Below are 24,155 nucleotides of genomic sequence, written 5' to 3'. Positions count from 1 at the left end.
AATCCACACCACACCTCACACTCTCTCTCATAAGACAATTCCTGTCTGATCTCCCCTTCCATCAAACCAAAAGCTCTGTGTGAGTGTATGTCCTAATTCCCCATTTGCACGTGTCTTATCAGTTAGGCCTCATACTCCCCATTTGCAAGAACGGTAGGCAGCCCCCACCGATCTGCATCTGCTGGTCTCTCTGCCAGATTGATCTCGACTCTGCTCTCTCCTCTGCTTCCCAGAATGCTTCCGATCTCCCAAGCTGGTCTGCCAAGCTGCATCCGAAACGCTTCTCCAAAAGCTTCTCTCTACTGCTCATTTCAGGCTCCCAGTTATAGTTTCAAATCACGTCATATATCTCTATGGTAACATCAAGTATTCACTCTTTCTGTCAAACCAGCATTTCTAAGAGCGGACAGCGCCTAAAGGTCTGTTAACATCAGTCTTGTACTCCCCAGTTCAGTGTGTTCTCGTCATCATGACATTTCAGAGCATATGTTGTACATGTCCGATGGCCTTCTCCTCTGTGTTAGAAAACCATGCTCCCATCCATTGTCAGCTCTTTGCAAGCTAAAAATACCATTCTCTCTCCACAACGCTCTGTGTCTATGTGCAAAGCACCCACTCACTGCCTCCCACCTTTCTGTCTGTCTGCGAGCAGGCCTAGGGCCTGATCAGCCATGCCCTCTCATTCCCTACTACTTGGGAAAAGTTACGACCTTCCTGCCAAGAAACTGTTTACATTCCATGTACCAGTGTAACTCAAAACAATGTCTCTGCAGAACAAACAGCTTCTGAATGGCTCCAGAGCCAGCTACATGCATTCTCTATAGTGCTTAACAACATTCACTCACTCCAACCAAGCACTACATAATGGACTCAATGTGTAGTAAGTGCACATTCATGCGTGTGTCTAAATGCATATATAATAACATATGTGTAAACATGTCTAAACAAGGTCCTTCATATAATAAGGCCTATTTCTCTAGCAAAATGCATAGTCAAAGTGGCAGAATAATATGGATAATGGATAACTAATGTCACTAATAGGAATTAAATGAATTACTAATAATAACATAACAGGCAAGCATACTATCTGGTTTTACACCCTCACCCTTCTTACAACTTTTACTCATGTCCCAAAGTGCAAGTAAGTGTTACCATTGCCCAGCCTATTGGACGTGTTCCTGGTTCCCATCCCATTCGACTTCAAATATTAAGATCTTCCAAGATGAACCCTTACTTTGCTTCTATGAGATTCAGGGACCCAGTTTAAAATCCATGTTACCAGAGGTGAATGCCAATACCAGTTTGCCTGAGGTATCTTGAGTGAAAGGGTATCCTACCTCTGTTTCTATATAATTTCTGGGTCGGGGTAGTGAAAGTATCTGTGACTAATATTGGTGCGTAATGTTCCCCTTTTCACTTCGGCTCGCATGTCTCTACTCTAGCTCATGTGTCCAGTCGTCTAGAGGGGGTGATCTATTGCCCCAAACATATACTTTATGTGATCTCTGTCAGGCCAGGTTTGCAGGCTGGTAGGCAGAATTGAACACCTCCTTGGAATCCAACCTTTTGTACATTGCCTTTAGGACCTCTGACAATGTTGAGGGCATTGTGGTGTATTTTAAGGATTTTAAAGATCTGTGTTTTAAAGGTAGATGATGGATTAGCATCATGGTCTTCATCACCATTGCCCTTCTCAGGTCTTGGGCGCTCACATCACACATGGTGCCTAATGCCAGACACAAAGAACCTGGGAATATGTGCAGTGTGCGCTACTGCTCCCAAAAACAGTCCATACTAGAACTCCAAGCATGTTCTGCCAACCATGCTACCATGCACTACTGACACTTCGAGCAAATAGGACTATATAAATCCTGTCAGAGATTGTTAAATTCACGAAGGTCCCTATATCTCTTGTTGTCTCACATGGCATGCAGCGAATTTGGGTTCTGGTTTACGATACTTCCAACGTTTGAACAGAGGAAGAACGCACTAAACAAACACAGATCAGAAGGATCTACTAATAAACAAAAGTCAAAAATTCAAACATATCACAAGCAGGTTTAGAAAAAAACGCATGATGCTTGCCTAAGCTTTTACAGTAGACTCAATCAACGTTGGTCATTCAGTAAAGAGACTCAACCCCTGATCATTGGCTAACAAGATGCAAGTGTTCTGTTCTTTTAGCTGCCATTGTTGGTTGAAAATTGCCAACAGCAGCTTTCAGGTAAACTTTCAGAAAACTAGTAACATGTGAGAGATGATGCAATCTAGATGGGACTAATGGCAACATTTTAATGAACTTTGGAAGGAGAAATATTGTTGAGGCATGTTGTTAATATCACTGTATATAATTAAGTTGACCAAATAAAAATACCAACCTTTGTTAAAATCACAAATTGAGAATTGTAAAACCAAATAAACATGCACATAATTGTTAGATCTAAAGTAATTTAAACTGTTGTAAAGCAATGTCAAATTCTCTTCACCAGCGGTCTCAGTATATTTTAGAGCTTATTTCATTATGGTTCCTCTATTTCTAGATGTTATTCAACGGTAGGAAGAGGCGGTGGAAGTCAGATATTGTCCTTGTCTAGGAACGGATGTCTTTCTATTGGAGTCATTGAGCACGAACTAATGCACAACCTTGGCCTGTACCATGAGCACAGCCGCAAAGATCGTGACAACTATATCAACATTAGGTGGCAGTTCATCAACCAAGGTAAAACCCCAGGGATTAACAGTCTACTCTGGGAAGGCTCATATTATCGGTTGGTGACCACAGATAAAAGTTGTATCTGAAGTAGGAAAACATGGGGTTTTATGTTGAGGATGCATTCCACAACTCCCAGCGACATCCACGCCCAGTTCTTTGCCCCCACCTCAATGGTCTACCCAATGAAGTCAACTCAGGGTGAAATGAGCGATTGGACGCAGGGAGTATGTGGGTTCGACACAATAGAATCATTTATATCAGCATAATTGTAGAATGAATGAGACCATCTTACTCTGGTGAACAAAAACAGAGATTGGAAAGTGCTTGCCGGAAACCCCACTTGCATACTCAGATATTGACATATCTTACATGGCTTTCCTGCAGATTCTCCGCTGTGTGGCGATCGTTATTGTTTTTGTCCACTGAAAACCAATCAATAAGAATCAACTGTTACTATACACAACTGTTTCAGTATGGATTAATTTTATCAAGCGGTTTCTGGACAGAGGTTTAATTTCTTCTATATTGGGTAGATTCATTTTTCTCAATTAAAAAATATGGACACCTTTTCAATTTGTTATGGTAGGTTTGGTAACAGAAAAAGTACAAAAGGGTACATTTTAGTTAACCTAGTCCTAGAAATGAGTAGAGTTTGGCAAAATGGATGCCTGTGTTATGTCAGATGACCTATATCAATAGTTGGGCCTGTTTTCAAGAAAGTCTGTAAGAAAGTCTGTATAATGCTACTGCATTTCCCAAGCTGCGTTGTACATTTGTCTATTTTTAATTGGCCACCTTCACCCACTTTGACTCCTACTATCATGGCTCCTCTATCCCCTCTATTTCTGTTCAGCCTTTCTCTCTCTCTCTTTGTTTACTAATTGTGAGCCAGTTCTACTGTCAATCCCGCTGATCCTCTAACCTTCACTTGCATTCCCAGTATGTATCCCCTGCTCCAGCCTCCTCTCGTTCTTCTGTTCAGTCCTTTCATCCAAGATGAAACATCAGGGTAATTCAAAAGTAAGAATAGACATTTTTCATTCTATAACCGTTATATCAACAGTGTTGTATCACAATATAAACGATTCTTTAGGAGAAATAATAATACAGGCTCATATCTTAAAGCAATTGTTGGGATGAATGCAGGTAAGGGAAACCAACACTGTGTTACTATCTAACCCTGTTGGAAGAACACCCTGTCCCTACACAGGGGTGCCTATCCCTAGGCAGTGTATGGTGCAACGCCGATCTAATAGGGATAGGATGTGAGAGAAGCTGTCCCTCAATCTACCATATGTATGGAGGCCTCAACCTTCATTGCTGCTTATTTAACAAAATGAACAACTTTTTCTAAAATAGAGCAACCAACAACAACAGCATACAACTCCTATGTTTCCTGGTGCGACAGGGCCGGTTATTAGATCACTGTCTGACACAGCTAAAAAAGCATGCTTGAGCATTTAAATAACCATGGGATTTAATTTAACCTCATGTTGGAGTTGTGGATGTTGTTAACATCTAAAAGGGGCAACAGATTACATGCATCAATGCCTGTTTTTGTAGAACACTATAAAAGGCTCACAACGTGTGAGACGGAGCAGCTTATCCATTTCGTGCCCCTATACCCGGGCATGGTTGGAAGACAGACTTACTGCACAATAGACTAGATGGTCCTGAAGAAGATGGTTTGAATTACCCAACTCCATCAAAACCGGTCAACCCTATTGGTCGTGGGTGGTTCCATGGCCATTCTCAGATATCCCCAACAATGAGGAGTGATATCCCATAAGAAATGCAAACACTAGTCTATCACTCACACGTTGTGTGCCTTTTGTAGTGTTCTGCAAAAACGGGCATTGATGCAAGTAATCCGTTGCCCCTTTTAGATGTTAACAACATCCACCACTCCAACATGAGGTTGAATTAAATTTACTTAAGGTGAATAAAATACGGATATAAAATCCCATGGTTATTTAAATGCTCATGCAAGCTTTCTTAGCTGTGTCAGACAGTGATCTAATAACCAGCCCTGTCACACCAGGAAACGTAGGAGTTGTATGTTGTTGTTGTTGGTTGCTCTATTTTAGAAAACGTTGTTTATTATGTTAAATTAGCACCAATGCAGGTTGGGGCCTCCATACATTTGGTAGATTGAGGGACAGCTTCTCTCCCACCCCATCCCTATTAGACAGGCGTTGCACCATACGCTGCCTAGGCATAGGCACCCCTGTGTAGGGACAGGGTGTTCTTCCAACAGGGTTAGATAGTAACACAGTGTTGGTTTCCCCTACCTGCATTCATCCCAACCATTGCTTCATCCACCTACAAATATGATGTCAATATTGCTCTTTTTAAAACAAAAACTACTCTGAGCACTATGATTTCTTGATAAACTCTTATGTGCAGTCTACCTTGACCCCTTCTTCCTCTCTACATTCTTATTTTTGCACTACAGTCTGATTGCAGGCCTTCAAACTGAACACAAGCTGTTACTTACTATTCCATCATCACCTGTCGTTGGTGTTCAGAAATCTGTGTACCATTCTTCTGCTTTGATACTTTAGATCATGGTACTGTGCTTCACAGACTGTCTCTGAACTTGCCATCCCTGGAGTAGCCAGTGGCCGGTATTCCTCTTATCCCTTTCACTACACCTCTGATGGCTCATGGACGTAAGTTTTTTAAGCACCTTTCTACTCCCATACAACACCTTGTAACGGTATATTTCCCCCCACACAGGGCATTCCTTCCCTCCCCAATGTAGGTGTCACAAAATAAATGGTTTCATGTCAGTTCTTTGTTCAGCCCTATTTCTGATGCATCTAATGCCCCTTGGATCCCTCCCCCTGAGCTACCAATGAGCCAAGAACCATGCCAGTGTACAGGAAATATATTTGTATGATAAACAATGGAGATTACACTAAAAGAACACATGCCACCTTCTTTGTGGCTTACAATTAAACTTCATGTTACACAAATAAATCACAACAGTTGGTTGGGAAAAACACAAATCTCAATTATTTACTTTGTACAGATTTCACTTCAAGAAACAATCAAACTGGTCAATGAACACAATCAATTGCATATGCAACGCTACACAATTTCTATTTTCCTGTATGCTTAAAAAGGCTATCAGTTTAGTTTACAGATTTGTACAAATGCATATGGCAATTATTATTTCACCCACACCTTTGCTTTGAAATAAACATAGGGTGATGCAACAGTTTGTTCTTTGGACCCCCTTCACTTTGGTGTGTGTTGGGGAAGTCAGACAGTAGAATTGGGATGATTTAAGAATTTTGGATTTCAGAACCACCTCCACTTAAAGGCCTGTGTTGGAGAAGCTGGAAGGGAACAATGGGGATCTTTTTTAGTTTTAGTTTAGGGGCAAAGACACCCCTCTTCCTAAAAGAAGTTGGGGTTAACAGAAAAAATAGGATTAGCCAATTACTTTACAATCTATAGTTTTCAGCGCACACTGTGAATGAGCTTTGTTAATTTTGAATTTTAACAAAAATCACCTTGTGGTATTCTGTCAATCGGAATTAATTAAATTAATATTTTTAGTTAAAAAGGCTAAGGATCTACGCCGTTTTACCCCACCAGCCCCCATCCATTATAAAGGGGAATGATTTAAGGCCAGCTGATTCCCCCACCTTTTGGGTTCAAAGGGCTCAATTCTACTTATATTGAAATCCTCTGTTTAATGTTCAGGAAAGCCAGCTGCACTTCAGGACCCTATGGGAGGACAGAACAGGGGTCAGGTCACTCCACTCTCAAGGATGGTCCCCCAGCTCTTCTACTTTTAGGACTCCCCAAAAACAGACAGCTCCACCCAAATGCAATCTCAGCAAAATCTCCTTTTGGTGCTTCCTTGCAGCTGTCAGATGGTAATGTTCAGCAGCTCTGTCCCTTTTCTCATAGTGCATCCACTTTATATACCAGTGATGACACCATCAACATGTCAATATTGGGCAGTGCCCTGCAAAGGTTCTCGCAACCAGGATTGGACAGTTACCTTTATCTCTCCTTCCAAATCCAGCCACCCTCTAAGGATTGGCTTAGGAGTCTGTAACAGACATATGGTAACTGCAATTTATTTTAAATCCCCTTTTGTTTCACCTTTGCTATGTGACACAACTTTGTGCTTTACTAACAACTGCCATAATGTATATGTTTTGCGATTCAGCTAATCATGGGGAATGAAATAAAACAGCTGGGTCCACACCATTTTGCGTGGCCATTTGGCAATTTCCCACCTTTTTTACAAAAAGCATAATCATTAGGAACATATAGTTTACTCCCCACATTACTAATTTACCCTCCACCAGTTCGCCAACTCTCAAATTCGGAACATGTTCAGAGCAGCCAGGAACACCTTTTAATTGGTCATTACAATTCCCTAAGGCGCAGGTGGATGCATTTTATTTGAACAAAATCACATGTAAAAAATGACACAGAAATAAAAGCAATACTACTTATGGTTGCTTAGAAAAAGGCATACATTATAGTCCATTTAAACAAAGGGGAATTTTCTCACATGCAAATATGAGATTCCCTTCTCCCAGGCCATTTACCATTCCTGGCCAGCATGTGACCAATGCTTCCTGTACTGTGTTTTTATTTGCCTCTTTGTTGTTTGAATTTGGTGGCTGCCAGTTGTAACTACTTGGGAGGCTTTGGCAACACAGAGAGCCCCCCCCCCACATTCCAGTCACACACTGGCTAGGACAGCAGGTCTAGGGAAACTTGGTTTTCAACACCCTTCAGGCAGGCCACATTTTATTGCAGTTGTAAAAAGTGGGCATGCACGAATCAAGCTTGCAGTGGGGGAAGCCATTTGCAAATTCTGCCTAACAACAAGCCAAAAGGGTCTGCCTCTGGCCTAAATTAGATCTTCATTTGACCCAAGTTTTTCATTTCACTTGTTGCCAGTATTTTGCAGGTGAAGCATGATATACATTACATCTTGTTTAACACACACTGGGCCTCATTACACGGTAGGCGGTAAACCATGGCGCTATTAGCGCCATGGTTCATGCCAGTAATTTACCGGTACCGCCTTGGAGGAAAGAGGAAATACCGCCCTATTCCAAGGCTGGGAAGGCGGTAATTCCTCCTTCCTCCATTGCCCTTCCCCATTCCCATTTTTGCCCCATAGGGCATAATGGGAATGGGGAAGGCACTAATTACGGTACCGCAAATTGCGGTACTGTAATTAGCACCCCGGTCCCTTTGGCAGGTGTTAATGTACCAACCCGCAAAGGGACCTCGTAGTAAGGCGGTAAGGGTTTACCGGTACCGGTAAAATACTGGTACCGGTAAACCCTTACCGCCTACCGTGTAATGAGGCCCACTGTCTTTTGCCTGACATTTGTATGTTAGCAGGGGAACATTTTTCTCATGTCTTGCTTTCGAACTGCAAACACACATGTAAAGCCATTTTCGTCTCAGTATTTGCAAATCCTGCTTTTCATGTGGAACGGGCCTTTGATTTTCTTCCAACACCATGAATTAAAAGGCTGATTTTTCTTTAGTAATGACAGATAAGCCTTTTCCACATTGCACTTTCTTGTGTTACTTGCAGAACTCCCACAGTCTGCCTAAATTGGCCCATTTTCAGTGTGAGGTTTTTTTTTTGTATGAAGGCTGGCAGGTCATTTTTCCAGTGGGCCCTTCAGTTCTGTTAATTTGGGGCCTTTGATTACACGCCACGATCTCTTTGGGATTCATGCATGTCCCCTTATTGTTTCCAAATACATTTTTCTCTCAGCTCACCTTTCGTCTTCCTATTGTGCCAATGACTCTCAGATCTTTGTCTCTTCATCTTTATTCACTCAATGTCTCCTTGATGCCATATTTGCCTGAAGTGTTTGTCAAATCAAACTTGTTGCCTCAGTCCCTCCATCTTGACTATCTATTATATTCTATCTATTCACACCTGCCCACTCTTGTTGATTCTAACTTAACTATAATATTTAGCAATTCCACTGTAATTTTCAGTCATCTAAAAGTCTCACCCTTATCTATTACCTGGTCCTCTCATAACTTGCAATTTGCCTTCAGTCTTTGCTGGCTTCCCTATCAGTTATGTTTTCCGTTTTATTTTCTCCTTTTTTATTTTAAAATATCTTCATGCATTAGAACCCACTTTTTGTCGTCTCTGGAATCTTTCCCTCATCTGAATTTCTCCCTCCATTCTCCTTCTCCTTTCCTCAAGCTAGTTGTGCTCTGTTCAGAGCTTAATGACCCCAACCTGTGGAATGCTTTCCCACTTCCTGCATAGTCTTCTTATTCTTTCTGCCAGTCCTGCCATCTGACTCATAATGTGCAGCCTTCCTTTCCTCGAAAACTCCTCCATTTAGTTCTTGGTATTAATCAATGTCTATTTTATTACACAGCACTTTGTTTATGATGGTGTACGTTTTCATGTAAAGCTCACTCACATTGTGTTGTGGGCAGTCCACACCACACATGAATGTTCTGACATGCCTGTGCACCCTTTCAGCGGTTACAACACAGATGCAAACTGCACATTTTTGTAATGGCTGTAAGAATGGCCCCCTAGTGTGTGGCCTACTGCATCTTGAGTCCATCCAGCCCCCACAGATGACAAACAAGACACTGATTCCCGTCCGGGATCCATGCGTGCTCTGACGAGCGCCTTGATGCGAAGCCATTTATTATACAGTATACATTGCAGAGTTACATCACTCTGCCTTGTGTCTCACTTAAAGGGACACCACACTGCCTATGAGTGCCTCTTTCTGAAAACATAGGATTCACTAAAACAGAAATAAGGGTACATTTTTATCAATGAGTCATGAAAAGATGCTCACTGCAGTATCATGGGTTGCTCAACATAATTACATTTATGGGATGACTAGGAAACGGTCTCATTTTGAAAAAATAGGCGGAAGCACAAACTGATCAGTTGATTCCATGTAACCGGGGCATCATTTTCAATTACTTTGCTCTAAGGGCATGTCCTCCAAAAGGTTAAGCCACTGATACTAAGTATTTGTAAAAGTAAAATCTGTGTGTGTCAAGGTGGTGTGCTGGCGATGCTGCTCTTTATTTGGAAAACATGGAATCATCTCTGAACAATGAGTAAAGTATATATGCAGCCAGACATTGAGTTCTAATTGTTTATCATAGTCATTGTTACTGTTCCTTTCAGATGATCAGCCCAACTTTAACAAGGAGATGAACGCCAACACCCTGGGTCTTGCTTATGACTACGGTTCAGTGATGCACTATGGCAGGTAATGACAGTCAGGGCTGATGTGTGAAATACGCAGAACTGTGTAGCAAGATATCACAGGGTGGGTCCTCATGTTGATAGAGAGGGTACACGCATTTTGAGGGATGGGCGCATGTTTCTTTTTCTCTCTCATCTCGGGCAGTAGTGACGAAGGGAGCAGACTCAAGGAACCGACGTTTCTCTATAAAAATAAAAAGTTGGCATTTAGCAAAGGAGAATATACACGGGGCTTTTACGGGGTCACTGTGTAGACAGAACTATAGAGAAGAGGCATATCTTAGATATTTAGTGAAAGGGAAGTAGAATGTATAGAGGCTGGAATGATTATCCCTAGGCCTAGCCCTTATGCTATGGCACTGGCCTCCTCTTCTGGCAATTGGAGTTCCACTGTAACAGCCACAGCACACTCTTTGGTCCTGGTAGACCTGTATGCCATCCTCTTACGTGTGATAACGGCATGTCTGGTGCTTACTTCTTCCCTTTCCAGGGTGCAGGCCTGTGCAACCTATTCATCCATCTACGACCCATCAGTGATCACATGAGCTTTAGGAGTGCCCTCAGATTCTGGCACTTTTTACAGTAATTTACCTTATGCATAGGCGGATATCCTAGAACTCTCTCAGATATAATGTCAGCAGTTGGCGTATCAATGATGTAAGCTTCCGTTTATTAGCAAGAGATCATGTAAATGAACTAGAAATAATCCTGTTAGCACATTCACACATTCCACTGTATCTGGTTTTGGGGTGGGGTTGATGTTGCATTTTAAGGGTGTTGTACTAATAGAAGCAGGGTAATATTCCTTAGAAGTGTCACTCTTCCTCAAATTTACTGGGCTTCATGACGTCACACTGGGGGGTATGGCAGTAAAGATGATAGTGAAGTAGACAGCCTTACTGCTTGTCTTGACATAGCTCAGAATGCTAATAGTTATAAAATGTTACATAATCAAAGCTTTTTGTACATACTGGTATTAATCACTTAAGTCTTATGCATTTTCTTATCGATCTTCTTCTTTGCAATAGAAATGCCTTGACTAATAGGGCTGGACAAGACACAATAATCCCAAAACCTGACCCTAATGTCCCCATCGGTCAAAGGTTTGGAATGAGCAACCTGGATATAGCCAAGATCAACAAGCTCTACAGCTGCAGTAAGTGCCCTTTTCTTGCCCGGTGCCACTAATTGAGGGCTCAGCTAGACCACCCTTACTGCCCTCCTTAAACTGTTAGAACTGTTATGCATCCACTCTGCATCCTAGGCCCTTGGCATCTAAAGCGCCCCTGAGATGTTAAGACTCCCAGCATTTGTCTGCTAACATACTTCACACAATTGGTTCAAGATTCAAAAATGTTAAGAAATTGTTTTGTTTGTACTGTCAATCATGCATTCGGTCATTTGATAGTTCATTCTTTCATAATCCTTTATCAATTAATCACGTAAGCTCTCTGTAATGATAGTCCCATGCTGAAAGAGTACGCAGCATGTATTCTTAACTCGGTAGGTCTCCAACCATATGAGCTCTGCTAATCTTTTATATCCCCATCAACTGACCCCCTTCAATACCTCCACTGATGACATAACCTCCCTGCACATTCCATGACAACACTTCAGCAAACCAAGCGTCCATAGTTTATGTCACACATCTCCCTTCTCACCATAAAACTGTTGTACATGTTCTTCCAAACTGTACTCAGAGGGCCTCAGTATGTGGTTGACAGTGTGGTAAAAAAGAAAGCGCTGGTAATGCGATTACTCACACTTTTACTGCACCATCAAATTCAGGGTTCCAATCTTGAAACTCGACAAATCCACATGCTTTTGTGTGGAATGCATTTCCACAACACAACTCCATTACTGTGTGTGCTATTATGGAAACCCCAGTGGAGTCCAAGGAGGGTCGAAATTGGGGAAAACTGATGCTAATATGCAATCCCCAGTGGCGTCTAATGAGACTCCAAATTCTGAAACTGAAGGGACCGCCTAATTCTAAATCATGCATACCATTACTCTCACTGGGGTTTTACCAAATTCCGTAACGGTATTTGAGTTTGGCAGTATTTAAGTCATAACTGCTTTGACAAATGTTTCTGGATTAGTGTGCTTCACAAAACAGCATTTGCTGCAAATGTACTCTTATCTATGCCCCAAGTTACCACCTAAAGCATGTTTTGCAATAAGTTGCCTTTCACCAACGCAGGCGACTTTAATATTTCAAGGCATATTTTGTATCACAGCCTGACATTACTACATTGTTATAGCTATGTCCAGTTTCGTTTTGGCATATAGGTGGTGCTTCAACCCAAATGACTGTGGGTGAAAACTAATGGTATAGAATGAATTACGTTAATTCTCCTCCCTCCCCACCCACCGTAGCCCCATTGGCCAGCAGGCCAAGTGTTTAGTCCTGAGCGAGGGTGTAGGACCCTCTCTGCAGCCCCAGCAGCGTAATTTCAGCTGCAGGTGCTTGGGGTAAGTGTTGTCCCTGGCTGCTAGCCACGCATCCTTTTTTTAAGTCAAAGAAAAGCAATTGTTTGCATTTGTGCACCCTAGCTCAACTGAATCCATCGTCTCCCTCTTCCCTCTCCACCCACTGTAGCGCCATTGGTCAGTAGGCCGAGGGTTTAGTCCTGAGCAAGGTTGTAGGACCCTCTCTCCAGCCCCAGCACCGTTTTTCAGCAGCTGGTGCTTGGGGTAAATTTTGTCCATGGAGGCCTTAGCCACGCATCCTTTTTTAAGGGAAAGAAAAGTATTTTTGTTGCATTTGTGCGCACTAGTGCACCTGAATCCACTGCCCCATAGCCCCACTTCCTGCTTTCCTGCCCCCTCCTCCCTCCCCACCCAGCATAACCCCATTGGCCAGCAGGCCGAGTGTTTAGTACTGAGCGAGGGTGTAGGATCCTCTCTGTAGCCCCAGCAGCGTTTTACAACTGCAGGTGCTTGGGGTAAGTGTTGTCCCTGGTGGCCTTAGCCCATTTTTGCATTTGTGTGCACTAGCGCACCTGAACCCACCGTCCCCTTTCCCTACTTCCTGCTCCCCCGGCCCCCTCCTCCCTCCTCACCCACAGTAGCCCCATTGGCCAGCAGAACAAGGGGTTAGTCCTGTGAGAGGGTGTAGGAACCTCTCTGCAACACCAACAGCATTTCTCAGCTGTAGGTTCTTGGGATAATTGTTGTCCCTGGTGGCCTTAGCCGTGCATCCTTTTTTTAAGGAAAGGAAAAGTTATTTTTTTGCATTTCTGTGACTGTTTTTTTCTCTGCATTTGAAATTGTATTTTGCTCCCTGGTCACCCCAGTCTCCCCTGTGGCTTCCTAGGTCTAACCGCTCCCCCCTGCCCTGATTGGACCAACATCTTCTCAAGACTGAGAGTGCTAGGGCAGCCTTCTGGAGGTTCAGCCCCTGCGGCTAAGGACCCCAAGTCAAAGGGCAATTGCCAAGAATCAACCCAGAGAGGTTTCTGCAGGTGTCAGCAGGGAAAGCAGGCCACCACCCACCAATAAGTACTATCGAAAATCACTGCCACCGGACCTAAGCCCTGCACACATACTCAAACAAGAGAGCCCACTTGGCCCCTATACCCTGGCCCGAATCCACCCCATGCTGACCTCAAGCAACACGTAAAGCAGTACTCAGCAGCTTATATCCAGCTGCAGGGACAAGCCCACCTATTCATCAAGCAGCTGCCAACAAGCTTGCTTGCTCCCACCTTGACTCTCTTGGGTGGTTGCCAAGACATAATTCCACCCATGAACAGCATAAGCAGCATCAGATAGCACCCACAAGTTGAAAAAGAGGACCAGGCAGCCGTCAACCTGCCTCAATGGACAATGTAGGGAGAACTACTGGTAGTGATTGCCACATTTACTTGCAGCCCATCTTAAACCACCACCACTGCAATAAGTACTTCACCCACTAAACATATACAGCTAGGACACACTCTGAGGAGCCCAGTGTACACCCAATTTACAGGCACACATTGAAGCGTCCACTGCATAGTGAAACCAAGTCTTTTTCTCCCACTATCTAAGAGTCTCAAATCTAGGTGTGTTTTCGTCTCAATTAGCTGCCATTTTGTGACACCTAGGCCTTTTCTCCCACTGTCTATGTATCTCAAATCTAGGTGTGTTATTTCTCAACTGACTGCCATTTTTTGCGAAACCTAGGCCTTTTCTCCCACTATCTAAGAGTCTTGAATCTGGGTGTGTTTTTCGTCTCAATTAACTGCCATTTTGTGACACCTAGGCCTCTTCTCCCACTGTCTAGAAATCTCACACTTAGGTGTGTTTTCATCTCAATTGACTGCCATACTGTGACTCCTAGACCTTTTCTCCCACTATCTAGTGATCTCAAATCTAGGAGTGCTCTCCCACTGCCTGCCATCTGCGAAACCTAGGCCTGCATTTCACCCAGGAACACCTAAAAATCACTTAAAGCAAGTACCTGTAGCCAGGTCACTCCCCAAGTTAACTAGGAACCAGTCACCCTCTGCACATATCCAACTGCGCTGCCCACTTTCAACATATAGTACCCTGCCAGAACCCCACCTAGACAGGCCACCCATAGATAGAGGAAATCCAAAACCTAACCCACTAATTGGACAACCACCCATAGAGGACACCCAGCTACCACACACATAAGAGGATAAAAGTCAAAACCAGCCACGCCACACAAGGCCCTACAGGTGGGCTACCGCCCCAGTAACCACAATACCTTACCAACCCTACTACCAAGGACCACAAAATGCCCCGAAACAGAGCTGGACGCCACCAAAGGGAATCTGAACAAGGAACAAACAGACCAGATCCACCCCCTCACCCCCCAAGGAGAAACCACCACGAATACAGAGCACTCCCCAACAAATACTACAACCAACAGAACAAACAACATGAGAGGAGAAAAATCCCTATATCTTACACCGTACCTCGCAACACCCGCAACACCTCGACACTCCAATGCCACCAACAGATCCAGACATGCCGACAACCAATTGGAACCCCGCAAAAAGAAGAGAGTACTCCAGAATAGGAAGGTATGAAACCAAAGTCCTCACTCCTTACATCACAAAAACAACAAGTCACCACCAGCAAGCCCATCAAAACATAGAAGACGACGAAAAAGAAGAATTCATCAACCCAACCATCAACCTAACAGACTGCCTCAACAATGAAGCAGACTCAGCGGATCACCAACTGATCTATGACAACAACACAGAAGCACTCCAACTAAAGAACCGTATGATCAAAAAACAAACCTAACCTCATCAAAAAGATCCATTGCAACCTAAGCAAGGCCAGATCAATGTCCAAGAAAGCTACAGAGATCTACGACCTTTTGTGCGATAAAGGTATCTACATCTTATTCATAATCGAAACATGGCTAGACGACAACTACAAAATTACTTTCCATGACTGCCTCCCTGGCAACTTCAAGTGCTCACAAGCAAACAGGAAAAACAAAAGAGGACTGGCACAAGGAACACCTGAGAATTGAAACTGAAGAACAACTAACCATAAAAAACTGCAAATCCCTAAGCCTTCTCCTAACAGCAAACCCAAAGACAAACCTCAAATTCCTCCTGCTATGCAGACCACTGACATTCGATACAAACTTTGTGGATTCTTTCACTGAAGCCATCTTCAACCTAGCCATAGAACAGGAACACCTGATAATCTCTTGGAGACTTCTACATCTGGTATGACAAAGAAACCAATAACACACAGAAATTACTAGCCAAACAACTGAGGACAATGAAATTACATCAGCTAGTCAAAGGAGCAACTTATGCAGTGGGACATACACTAGATGTAATATTCACAAACAAAAACCTCATCACCATGGTGCCACCAATACAGATCCTCTGGAGCGACCGCCTTATCATCCTCTTCGTGATCATGCTTGCCACATCAACAACTAAAAAACCCGACAAACTTGTGACTATCATGAAAAGAAACTGGAGGACCGTTAAAAATAGCAACCTAGTAGAACTACTGGAAACGAACAAACCACCGGCAATGACTCTGGATGAACCTCACCTTAACAGAAAAACAGAACTACTGCACAAGTGGATCACCAGAACAATAGACGAGCTCGCCAAGGAAAAACCTTTTACCCCACCGTGCAAAAGAGCAACAGCAAAATGGTTTACACCGCTACTCAGCACCAGGAAAAGAAAAAACAGGAAGCTTGAACTAGAACAAAGGAAACAAAATTACCTATTACAATTCCAACAACATATCCACTCCTACAAAAGGGAAATCCATAAGGCCAAGAAGAAATACTATGAAAACGAATCACCAAAGCGCCAACACCCAAAAAGAACTGTTTAAAATCATAAACAAAATGAGAAAGCCCCCTGGCTACAGCGACACACCAACACCTTCACTGAAATTATGCAACAACCTTGCAGACTACTTCAAAAACAAAATTGCCACCATCCAACATATCATACAAAGCAGACTAAGCAACTACAACATGCAACCTACCCAGCCATCTGAGGATCACCCGAATAAACTCCGAAGCGTCCCCCAAATATTAGCTGAGACATTTGGCAAGCTTGTAAACCATAGCAACAAAGCAGGCTTCCCCATGAATCCCTGCCCACCAGATATACACAAATCACTCCTCACACAAGGAAAACCCATGGAATACTAAAGAAACCTTTTCAACCAATCAATTTCAACAGGAAAAGTACAGAGCTCATTCCAATCAGCATACATCAAGCCACTACTCAAGGACACAGCAGGAAACATGGAGGACCTCTCCAACTACAGACCTATCGCAAACATCCCGTGCCCAGCAAAACTACTTGAAACATACGTCTACAGAATAACACAAGAATTCATAGAAGAAAACCTACTGCTGGATCAAGCACAAGTAGGCTTCAGAACAATGATAGGAACAGAAACGGCACTGCTCTCAATCTGAGATCTCTCCGCAGCATTTGACACAGTCAACCACGACATCCTAATTGGGTGATTGGAAGGAATAGGAATCACTGAACTAGCCCTACTATGGCTAAAATCCTTCTTAACAAGCAGAACATAAACTGTATGGATCAAACCTTTCAAATCCACCCCAAGAGTATGCACCTGCGGAGTACCACAAGGATTCTCCTTATCCCCATTGCTTTTCAACATATACCTGGCACCATTAATCAAGCTCTTTAAAAAAATATGGCCTCACATGCTACAACTATGCTGATGACACACAGATTGTCTACAAAATACAAGATACACAGGAAGGAAACACAGCGCTGGAAGACTGCCTACAAGAACTCTCCGGCTGGATGAACACCAACAGCCTCAAACTGAACCCGGGCAAAACAAAAATAATTATCATATCCAAAAGCGGGGAAAACAATCACTACATCCCATGGCCAATGGAACTTGGAACACCAACTCTATCAACGATAGTGAAAAATTTGGGAGTCTTGATGGACAATGAACTGACACTCAAGCCACAATTAAACGCCATAATCAAGAAATGTTTCTTCCCCCTAAACATGGTAAAAAGGACCCTACCATTCCTTTCTTTTACCCACAAAACACTCACCATCATCGCACTCATCATGTCCAGAGTAGACTACGCCGACAGCCTATCCTTAGGAATGCCAGAACGACTGTTAAAGAAACTTCAGCGCATCCAAAACGCAGCGGCCAGACTCCTGCTCAAACTACCATGAAGAGAACACATTACCCCAGTACTGAAAATGCTACATTGGTAACCAATAAAACAGCGAATAAAATTCAAAACAATTTGCATAGCGCACAGAACAATCCACGGCCAAGGAGCAGACTCCCTAAATGAGAAAATAACCATCTACTGTCTGACAAGACCACTCAGATCAAGCAACAACATTTGCTTAAAACCAAAACCATAAAATAAAAGAAAATTCAGAAGATCATCTTTCTCTCACCTGGCAGCAAGCACCTGGAATGACCTACCAAAAAACATATGCAGCACAAGGGGTCACCTGGAATTCAGGAAACTGCTCAAAACCTGGCTTGTTGCTCCAGAACCAGAAGACACTATTAGGAAGCATGCACCCAACGGAAGACAAGAACCTAAGGTGTGACCCTAACTTAATTTTCCCTAACCGGAGGATGGGGGGAGGGCACCCCAACAACCCATGTCCACATAGGAAACTTAGGTAGGTAAGGAACCTGCAAAGGACGGGCAGAGAGTGACCTGAACCCTCTATCCCAATCATCACCAACCCGGGGCGAGAACACGCCAGCATCAGCCAGGTAGACATACCACTAGAGTAACACAGAGGAAACTACCACCCCTCAACATGCCCGCTAACTAAGCGGACAAACCACAATACCAAACACACAGGATAATCATAGATGTTAAGCACACAAACGCAAAGACAAAACCTGCTAACCCAACTGTAAAACCTGAACTTTCCACATACACTTCCCATACAGAAACCCATACAACCACATCTCTGCACAGCAATACGCACCTACTTCACCACACTGCAACAACAGACTAACAACACATAACCCCTTACAGCCGCACATGGGAAGTCACACTGACCCGAAAATCACACTTAAGCTCAGTGAATGGTGCAAACCGAACTGAAGCTGCCAACAGTACATTACAACTCTCACTTTCCTATTCCAACTGCACCCTACTACCCCCCCCCATCCTTTTCAGATCCGCCAGAAGGCCGGGGCACCACTCCAGTGGTGACGGTGCACGATACAAATACCTTTGAGATTAACATTAACAAATTGGTGTGTGTGAAAAGTAATGGTATAGAATGAATTATGTTTAGAGAGGAGAGAATAGCATTGACATATACATAAAGATCCATTTAAGTGGTTTGGGAATATCCCCATCTCTACTATTGCCACTACTGGCTTTTGCATTGGAAGCACCCTTCCTGGTGCGACTTGACCCATTTATCAATTGTATCAAGCAGAGTGGCAAGGGAGAGCAGCGCAGTGGTAAAGTGACAAGGGTAGCTTTGCTGGTGTGATGTGTACCCGAGTAGGGAACCTTTGGATGAATTCTGGAGCTATACCGAGCTCAGGTGCGAACACATCACTTAGCTCCAAGACCCATGATCCTGTGAATAGCTCTGGGTCTCTAGTATTTATCATTTTTAATACTACAACCTCAACCCTCATCCGTTGTGCTGTGAGGCCATTTGGAAAAAATCCCTTTCAGTCTCCAACAAAATTGAACTCTCTAAACCAACTGCACTCTACAAAAAAGAAATCTACCTGGCCAAACGAGTCTCCTTTGACTCTTGCATATCCCAAGCTAAATCCAACATGACAGAACTGTTTGCCATCCTTGAAGAAATAGAAACTCCCATAACTCCCTTTGACACGTGCACCAAAGATAAAAACTGGTGCTCTGAAATCCAAAATGCCCTAGCAAATAAGAATGTGCCTCTACAAAGTAAAATCTCCAGCAAAAGAGCCACCTTGAATGACACCCTCAACTCAAAAATGCCGGAGAAGCTTATGTCCACAAACCCCACCCGCTTCCAGTTCTCTAAAGTCAATACTTTGGAAGTTGAAAAAATTATCCTGTCTCTGAAACCAGCTAACTGCCAGGGAGACCTATGCCCTGCACAGCTCATTAAAGATGCTGCCCGTGATCTCTCACCTTTTATCACAAAATTGATAAATTTGCTACTGGATCTATACCTACTAATCTAAAACAATCTTGGGTACTCCCACTACTGAAAAAACCCACACTTGACCCAGCCATACCCACAAATTACCGCCCGATAACGACTGTTCCCTTTTTACTAAAAAATCTGGACAAGGTTGCCTATGTACAAATACAGAAGCACCTGGAAGAACACAACCTACTAGGATCGAGACAATCTGGATTCCGTCCCCAACATGGGACCGAAACTGCTCCCATTGACCTGAAAGCTCAGATTGATCTGCTCAGAGACAACGGACAAGCGGCCCTACTCCTCCTCCTCGACCTATCTGCAGCTTTTGATTTGGTCGATCACTCTGTCCTATGCTCACACCTCCACACTTCAGCTCACTTTTCCACTGAAGCCATCACCTGGATCACATCCTTCCTTAATGGTAGGACCATGAGGGTCTTTTCTACCACAGCGGCAGCTGACCCTATACCCATCACCTGCAGTGTTCCTCAGGGCTCCTGTGTCTCCCCCACACTATACAACATATTTACCAAGCCCCTTTTCGATGATTTGGATCATCTTGGTATCACCTACACTAACTATGCAGATGATACCCAGATCCTCCTTCCGCTTTCAGGAGATTATGAAAAGGATTTGGCCTTGCTAAATAGGGTGTACATCATTCTCCAGCATGGGGTCTGGCATGGATTCACATGCTCATGAATATTCCCCGTCGTCAGGCTGGGAATCCTCGGTAAAGAAAAATCAGTATCAGTTTCGTTTCTGATCTGTCTTTCGTAGTAGTAACCAATCACTGATCTCTGCGTAATACTGACCACAGCCAATGACTGCCATCTCCCTAAGCCCCGCCTCTGGCAGCCATCTTCAGATTTTTACAGCACGTTCAAGTGTTGGGATCCTCGTGCTATTGCTCTTGAGCTTTAGTGCCTTTTTCGCGCTTTTTCTTAGGAAAAGTTTCTCTTTTTCAGTCAAAAGAGCCTCAAGCTCCACCGTTTCTTTATCCGATCAACGGGTACCCGTGTCGGATTCTTCTACGCCCCTCAAGGGTGAAGATTTCGTCGAGCCACGCTTTTGGAGGACTCCAGAATTTTCTCAGGCCCATCTCTGCATGGCCCAGGAGAAGGGAAGCTCGACGCCCGGAAAGCTGTTCAGGGTCTGCCCTGGATGCCAGCTTCAAAATGTATTTAAGGAGGATGAACACTCCCTTTGCCTCTACTGCCTGCATGAGGACAAGACGCACGTGGAGAAGTACTGTGCGTTTTGCGGCAATATGTCGGAGCGGACCATGAAGGACCGCCATCTGCGTCTCGCCAACTGGCTGGAAGGGAAGAGCCCGTCAGGCGAGAAAAAGAAGAAGAAGTCCGAGCGGTCTTCTAAGACCTTCGAGGGCGCCCTGGCGACGGGGGCCCAACAGAAGGCCAAGCACAGCGAGTCCACTGGCACCGGGAGCGCCGAACGGTCGGGCTCTACGGGCGCCAGGCAGGGCGCAACCTCCCCAGCGCCATCAACCACGAGCCAACGCTCTGGCTCGGGTAAGAGGAAGGCCGAGCACCCGGTGAAGCTCCTGGAAAGACCCCGGTCGAGCTCGAAGGCCCCATCGGAGGGGGAGAAAGGTGGTGACCCTCCCCCCAAGGAGAAGGCGGTGAGCGCACCTAAGGTGGTGAAAGCCTTGATCCACCCGGCCAAGGCCTCTATCGAGACAGTCGCGGCGGCCCTGGCTCAGCCTGTGGAGGCTACACCAGTGGTGGCGACCTCGGGGCCCAGAGTCTCCCTGCCACCGCGGAGGGAGTCCTCTTTCATGCCCATCGACAGGACCCCCATGAAACCTCCTACGGAGAAGAAAAAGGGGGGGCAGGAGGTCGTTGTGGATTCGGCCTCAACCTCTGAGGAGGAGCTGATCGAAGTCTTAAGCCACGGCGTTGGCGTGGAAGAAGACCAGCCCGTCGGGAGGGACCCTGACGTCGGAGACGACGATAACGTCGAGGGTGCCGACGGGGCTCCTGACCGCCCGTCGGAATCCCCTCAACCAGTGCCGCAAGACAACTCGGCTGCCATTTTGTTGGCTATACAGTCCTTATGCTCGGAGATAAGGACGAGGTTGCCGTTACCACCAACGGAGGAACCGCTCCCGACAGGGGACCCGGAGCCAGGCCCTTCTGGGAGCCCTCCTCCTAAGAGAAGAAGGATTCCTCCTCCACCTCCTTTTCAACCATCGCGCCCTGCTCAGCCCTCCTCCCTGTCCACGACCCGTGGGGATGATACGGGGACTGACACGGCCGCGACGGGTACAGACGACGAGGATCTCCCGTCGTCACCTCCTCCCCGGGCTTCCCCGCCCGACGAGATTGGATCGTTTCATGCCATGATCGCCAGGGCATCCGAACTTTTCCAGCTCTGCCCGGAAGAGAAGAAGAAGGAAGGTTTCCTTTATCAACGGCGCGAGACCAAGAGGAAGACGGTCCTCGCTGTACCTCTACTGGACGATATCTGGGATGAGGGTCTCGCCCTCCTCAAGAACCCATCCACAACGCCTGCGAGAAGGGATCAGTACTAGAAGAAGTACCGGGTCCCGGACACGGCCCACTTGTGCCTTTGGGCACAGCCGACCCCGGACTCGGTCGTCTCCGCGGCGGCCAGGAAGAAAGCGGGGGGGGGCTCGGCCTCTACATCAACCTCCCCGCCGGACGGCGAGGGAAAGAAATTGGACACGATGGGACGCAGAGTCATCTCATCGGCAGCGACGACGATTAAGGCTGCCAACGCCTTGGCTATCGTAGCCCACTACGACAGGGAGTTGTGGTACAAAATCGCCCCCCTGCTGGACTTCTTACCAGACAACAAGAGGGCGGATGCCCTAGAGTTCTTGCAGGAAGGAGAAGTGGCATCGGACCATGGCATTACGATAGCGACGGACATCGCTGACACTGGATTTCGCCAGTTGGGCAACGGCGTGTGCCTTAGACGGCGTGGATGGCTCAAGGCAACTGACCTCCGGCAGGACGTGCAGACCAGAGTCTTGGACATGCCGTTCGACGGGAGCAACCTGTTTGGGAAAACAGTGGACGATTCCCTACAAGCCATCAAGACGGACACGGAGACGGCCCGGGCTCTTGGTGTTCTCCAGCAACGACTGCCGCCCTTTCGGAGCGGCGGAGGCAAGCAGGGTGCCTCCAAAGGTTCCGGCGGCGGATTTTCCACCTATCGTCAAGCGGCCCGTTCGTCGTCACAGGAAGCCTACAGGGGACGAGGCAAGTCGGGCGGACCCCGCCGTCGTCGCCAAGGAGGACAAGGCGGCAAAGCCTTGTTGAATCAGGACTGAACCGGCCGTGGGGTCGGGCCCCCACCGAAGCACCCCGGTGGGAGGCCGGCTGGCAAGCTTCGTCAGCGTGTGGGAGTCCATCTCCACCGACTGTTGGGTGCTGGACGCCCTGGCCCAGGGTCACGCGCTCGAGTTTCTAAAGAAGTGCCCACGCGTCCCCCCCATGGCCAGGAAGGAACATCACGTCCCTCAACTTCTCTTGGAGGTAAAGGCGATGCTCAAGAAAGGCGCCATCGAGCTCGTCCCAAAGAGGCTTCGGGGCTCCGGAGTTTACTCAAGATACTTCCTCGTGAAGAAGAAGACGGGAAGATGGCGTCCCATCCTGGACCTACGACAACTGAACAAATTCATCAAGGCACAGAAGTTCCGGATGGTCACCCTCCAGCACGTCCTGGGTCAGCTGGAGGAGGGCGATTTCCTGTCGTCGTTGGATTTGGAGGATGCTTACTTCCATATCCCCATCCTAAAGGGACACCGAATGTTTCTCAGATTCGTGGTCCAAGGGCGTCACTACCAGTTCAGAGCCCTTCCCTTCGGATTGAGGTCGGCACCCAGGGTGTTCACTAAGTGCCTCGCACCGGTGGCGGCGCGGCTGCGCCTGGAGGGGATCCACGTCTACCCCTACCTGGACGGCTGGCTCATTCGAGCAAAGGCAAGGGAACTCGCCGCGGAGCACACGGCGAGGACCGTCCAACTATTCACGGACCTGGGATTCTCCATAAACTACGCCAAGTCCCACCTGGTGCCCGCGCAAGACGCGCTGTTTCTGGGAGCGAAACTCGACACAGTGGCGCTTCTGGCCTCTCCGTCGGAGGAAAGGACGAGGGCCATCTTGGGCAAGGTGCAGCGGATGCTGGTTGCGGACGTGGCCAGGGTGAGGTCCATCAAATCCCTCTTCGGAATAATGTCTTCTGTGCAGGCTTCGGATGCGCCCGTTACAGGAGTTCCTGGATGCGCGCTGGATTCAGACACGGGCAGCTTCGAGGACAGGATCACACTCGACGAGAGATTCCGACGAGCGATCCGGTGGTGGGGCACCCGTGCGCATCTGACGGCGGCTATGGACTTCCAGACCCCCGGGCCACCAGCAGACAGTGACCAAGGATGCCTCCCTGGAAGGGTGGGGAGCGCACACCGAAAATCTGCACGCAAGGGGCCTTTGGCTCCCGACGGAGAAGTCCCTCCATATCAACGTCCTGGAACTCCGTGCAGTGT

General features: G+C 46.0%; 1 protein-coding gene across 1 annotated transcript in view; it reads left to right on the top strand.

Moving 5' to 3' along the window:
• LOC138505001 (tolloid-like protein 2) overlaps window positions 1-24,155 on the top strand; it is a 160,150-nt gene that overhangs the window by 47,103 nt on the left and 88,892 nt on the right. The window contains exons 9-11 of the mRNA XM_069625360.1: window positions 2,541-2,719; window positions 9,894-9,978; window positions 11,003-11,130. Coding sequence (XP_069481461.1) covers window positions 2,541-2,719; window positions 9,894-9,978; window positions 11,003-11,130 — 392 coding nt within the window. The remainder of the gene's footprint in view (window positions 1-2,540; window positions 2,720-9,893; window positions 9,979-11,002; window positions 11,131-24,155) is intronic.

Source organism: Ambystoma mexicanum, chromosome 11 (assembly GCF_040938575.1).
Source record: "Ambystoma mexicanum isolate Mex_15411 chromosome 11, UKY_AmexF1_1, whole genome shotgun sequence".
In the NCBI taxonomy this organism is placed as follows: domain Eukaryota; kingdom Metazoa; phylum Chordata; class Amphibia; order Caudata; family Ambystomatidae; genus Ambystoma; species Ambystoma mexicanum.
Note: the sequence above shows the minus strand (reverse complement) of the source record. Positions and strands in the feature narration are given on the sequence as shown.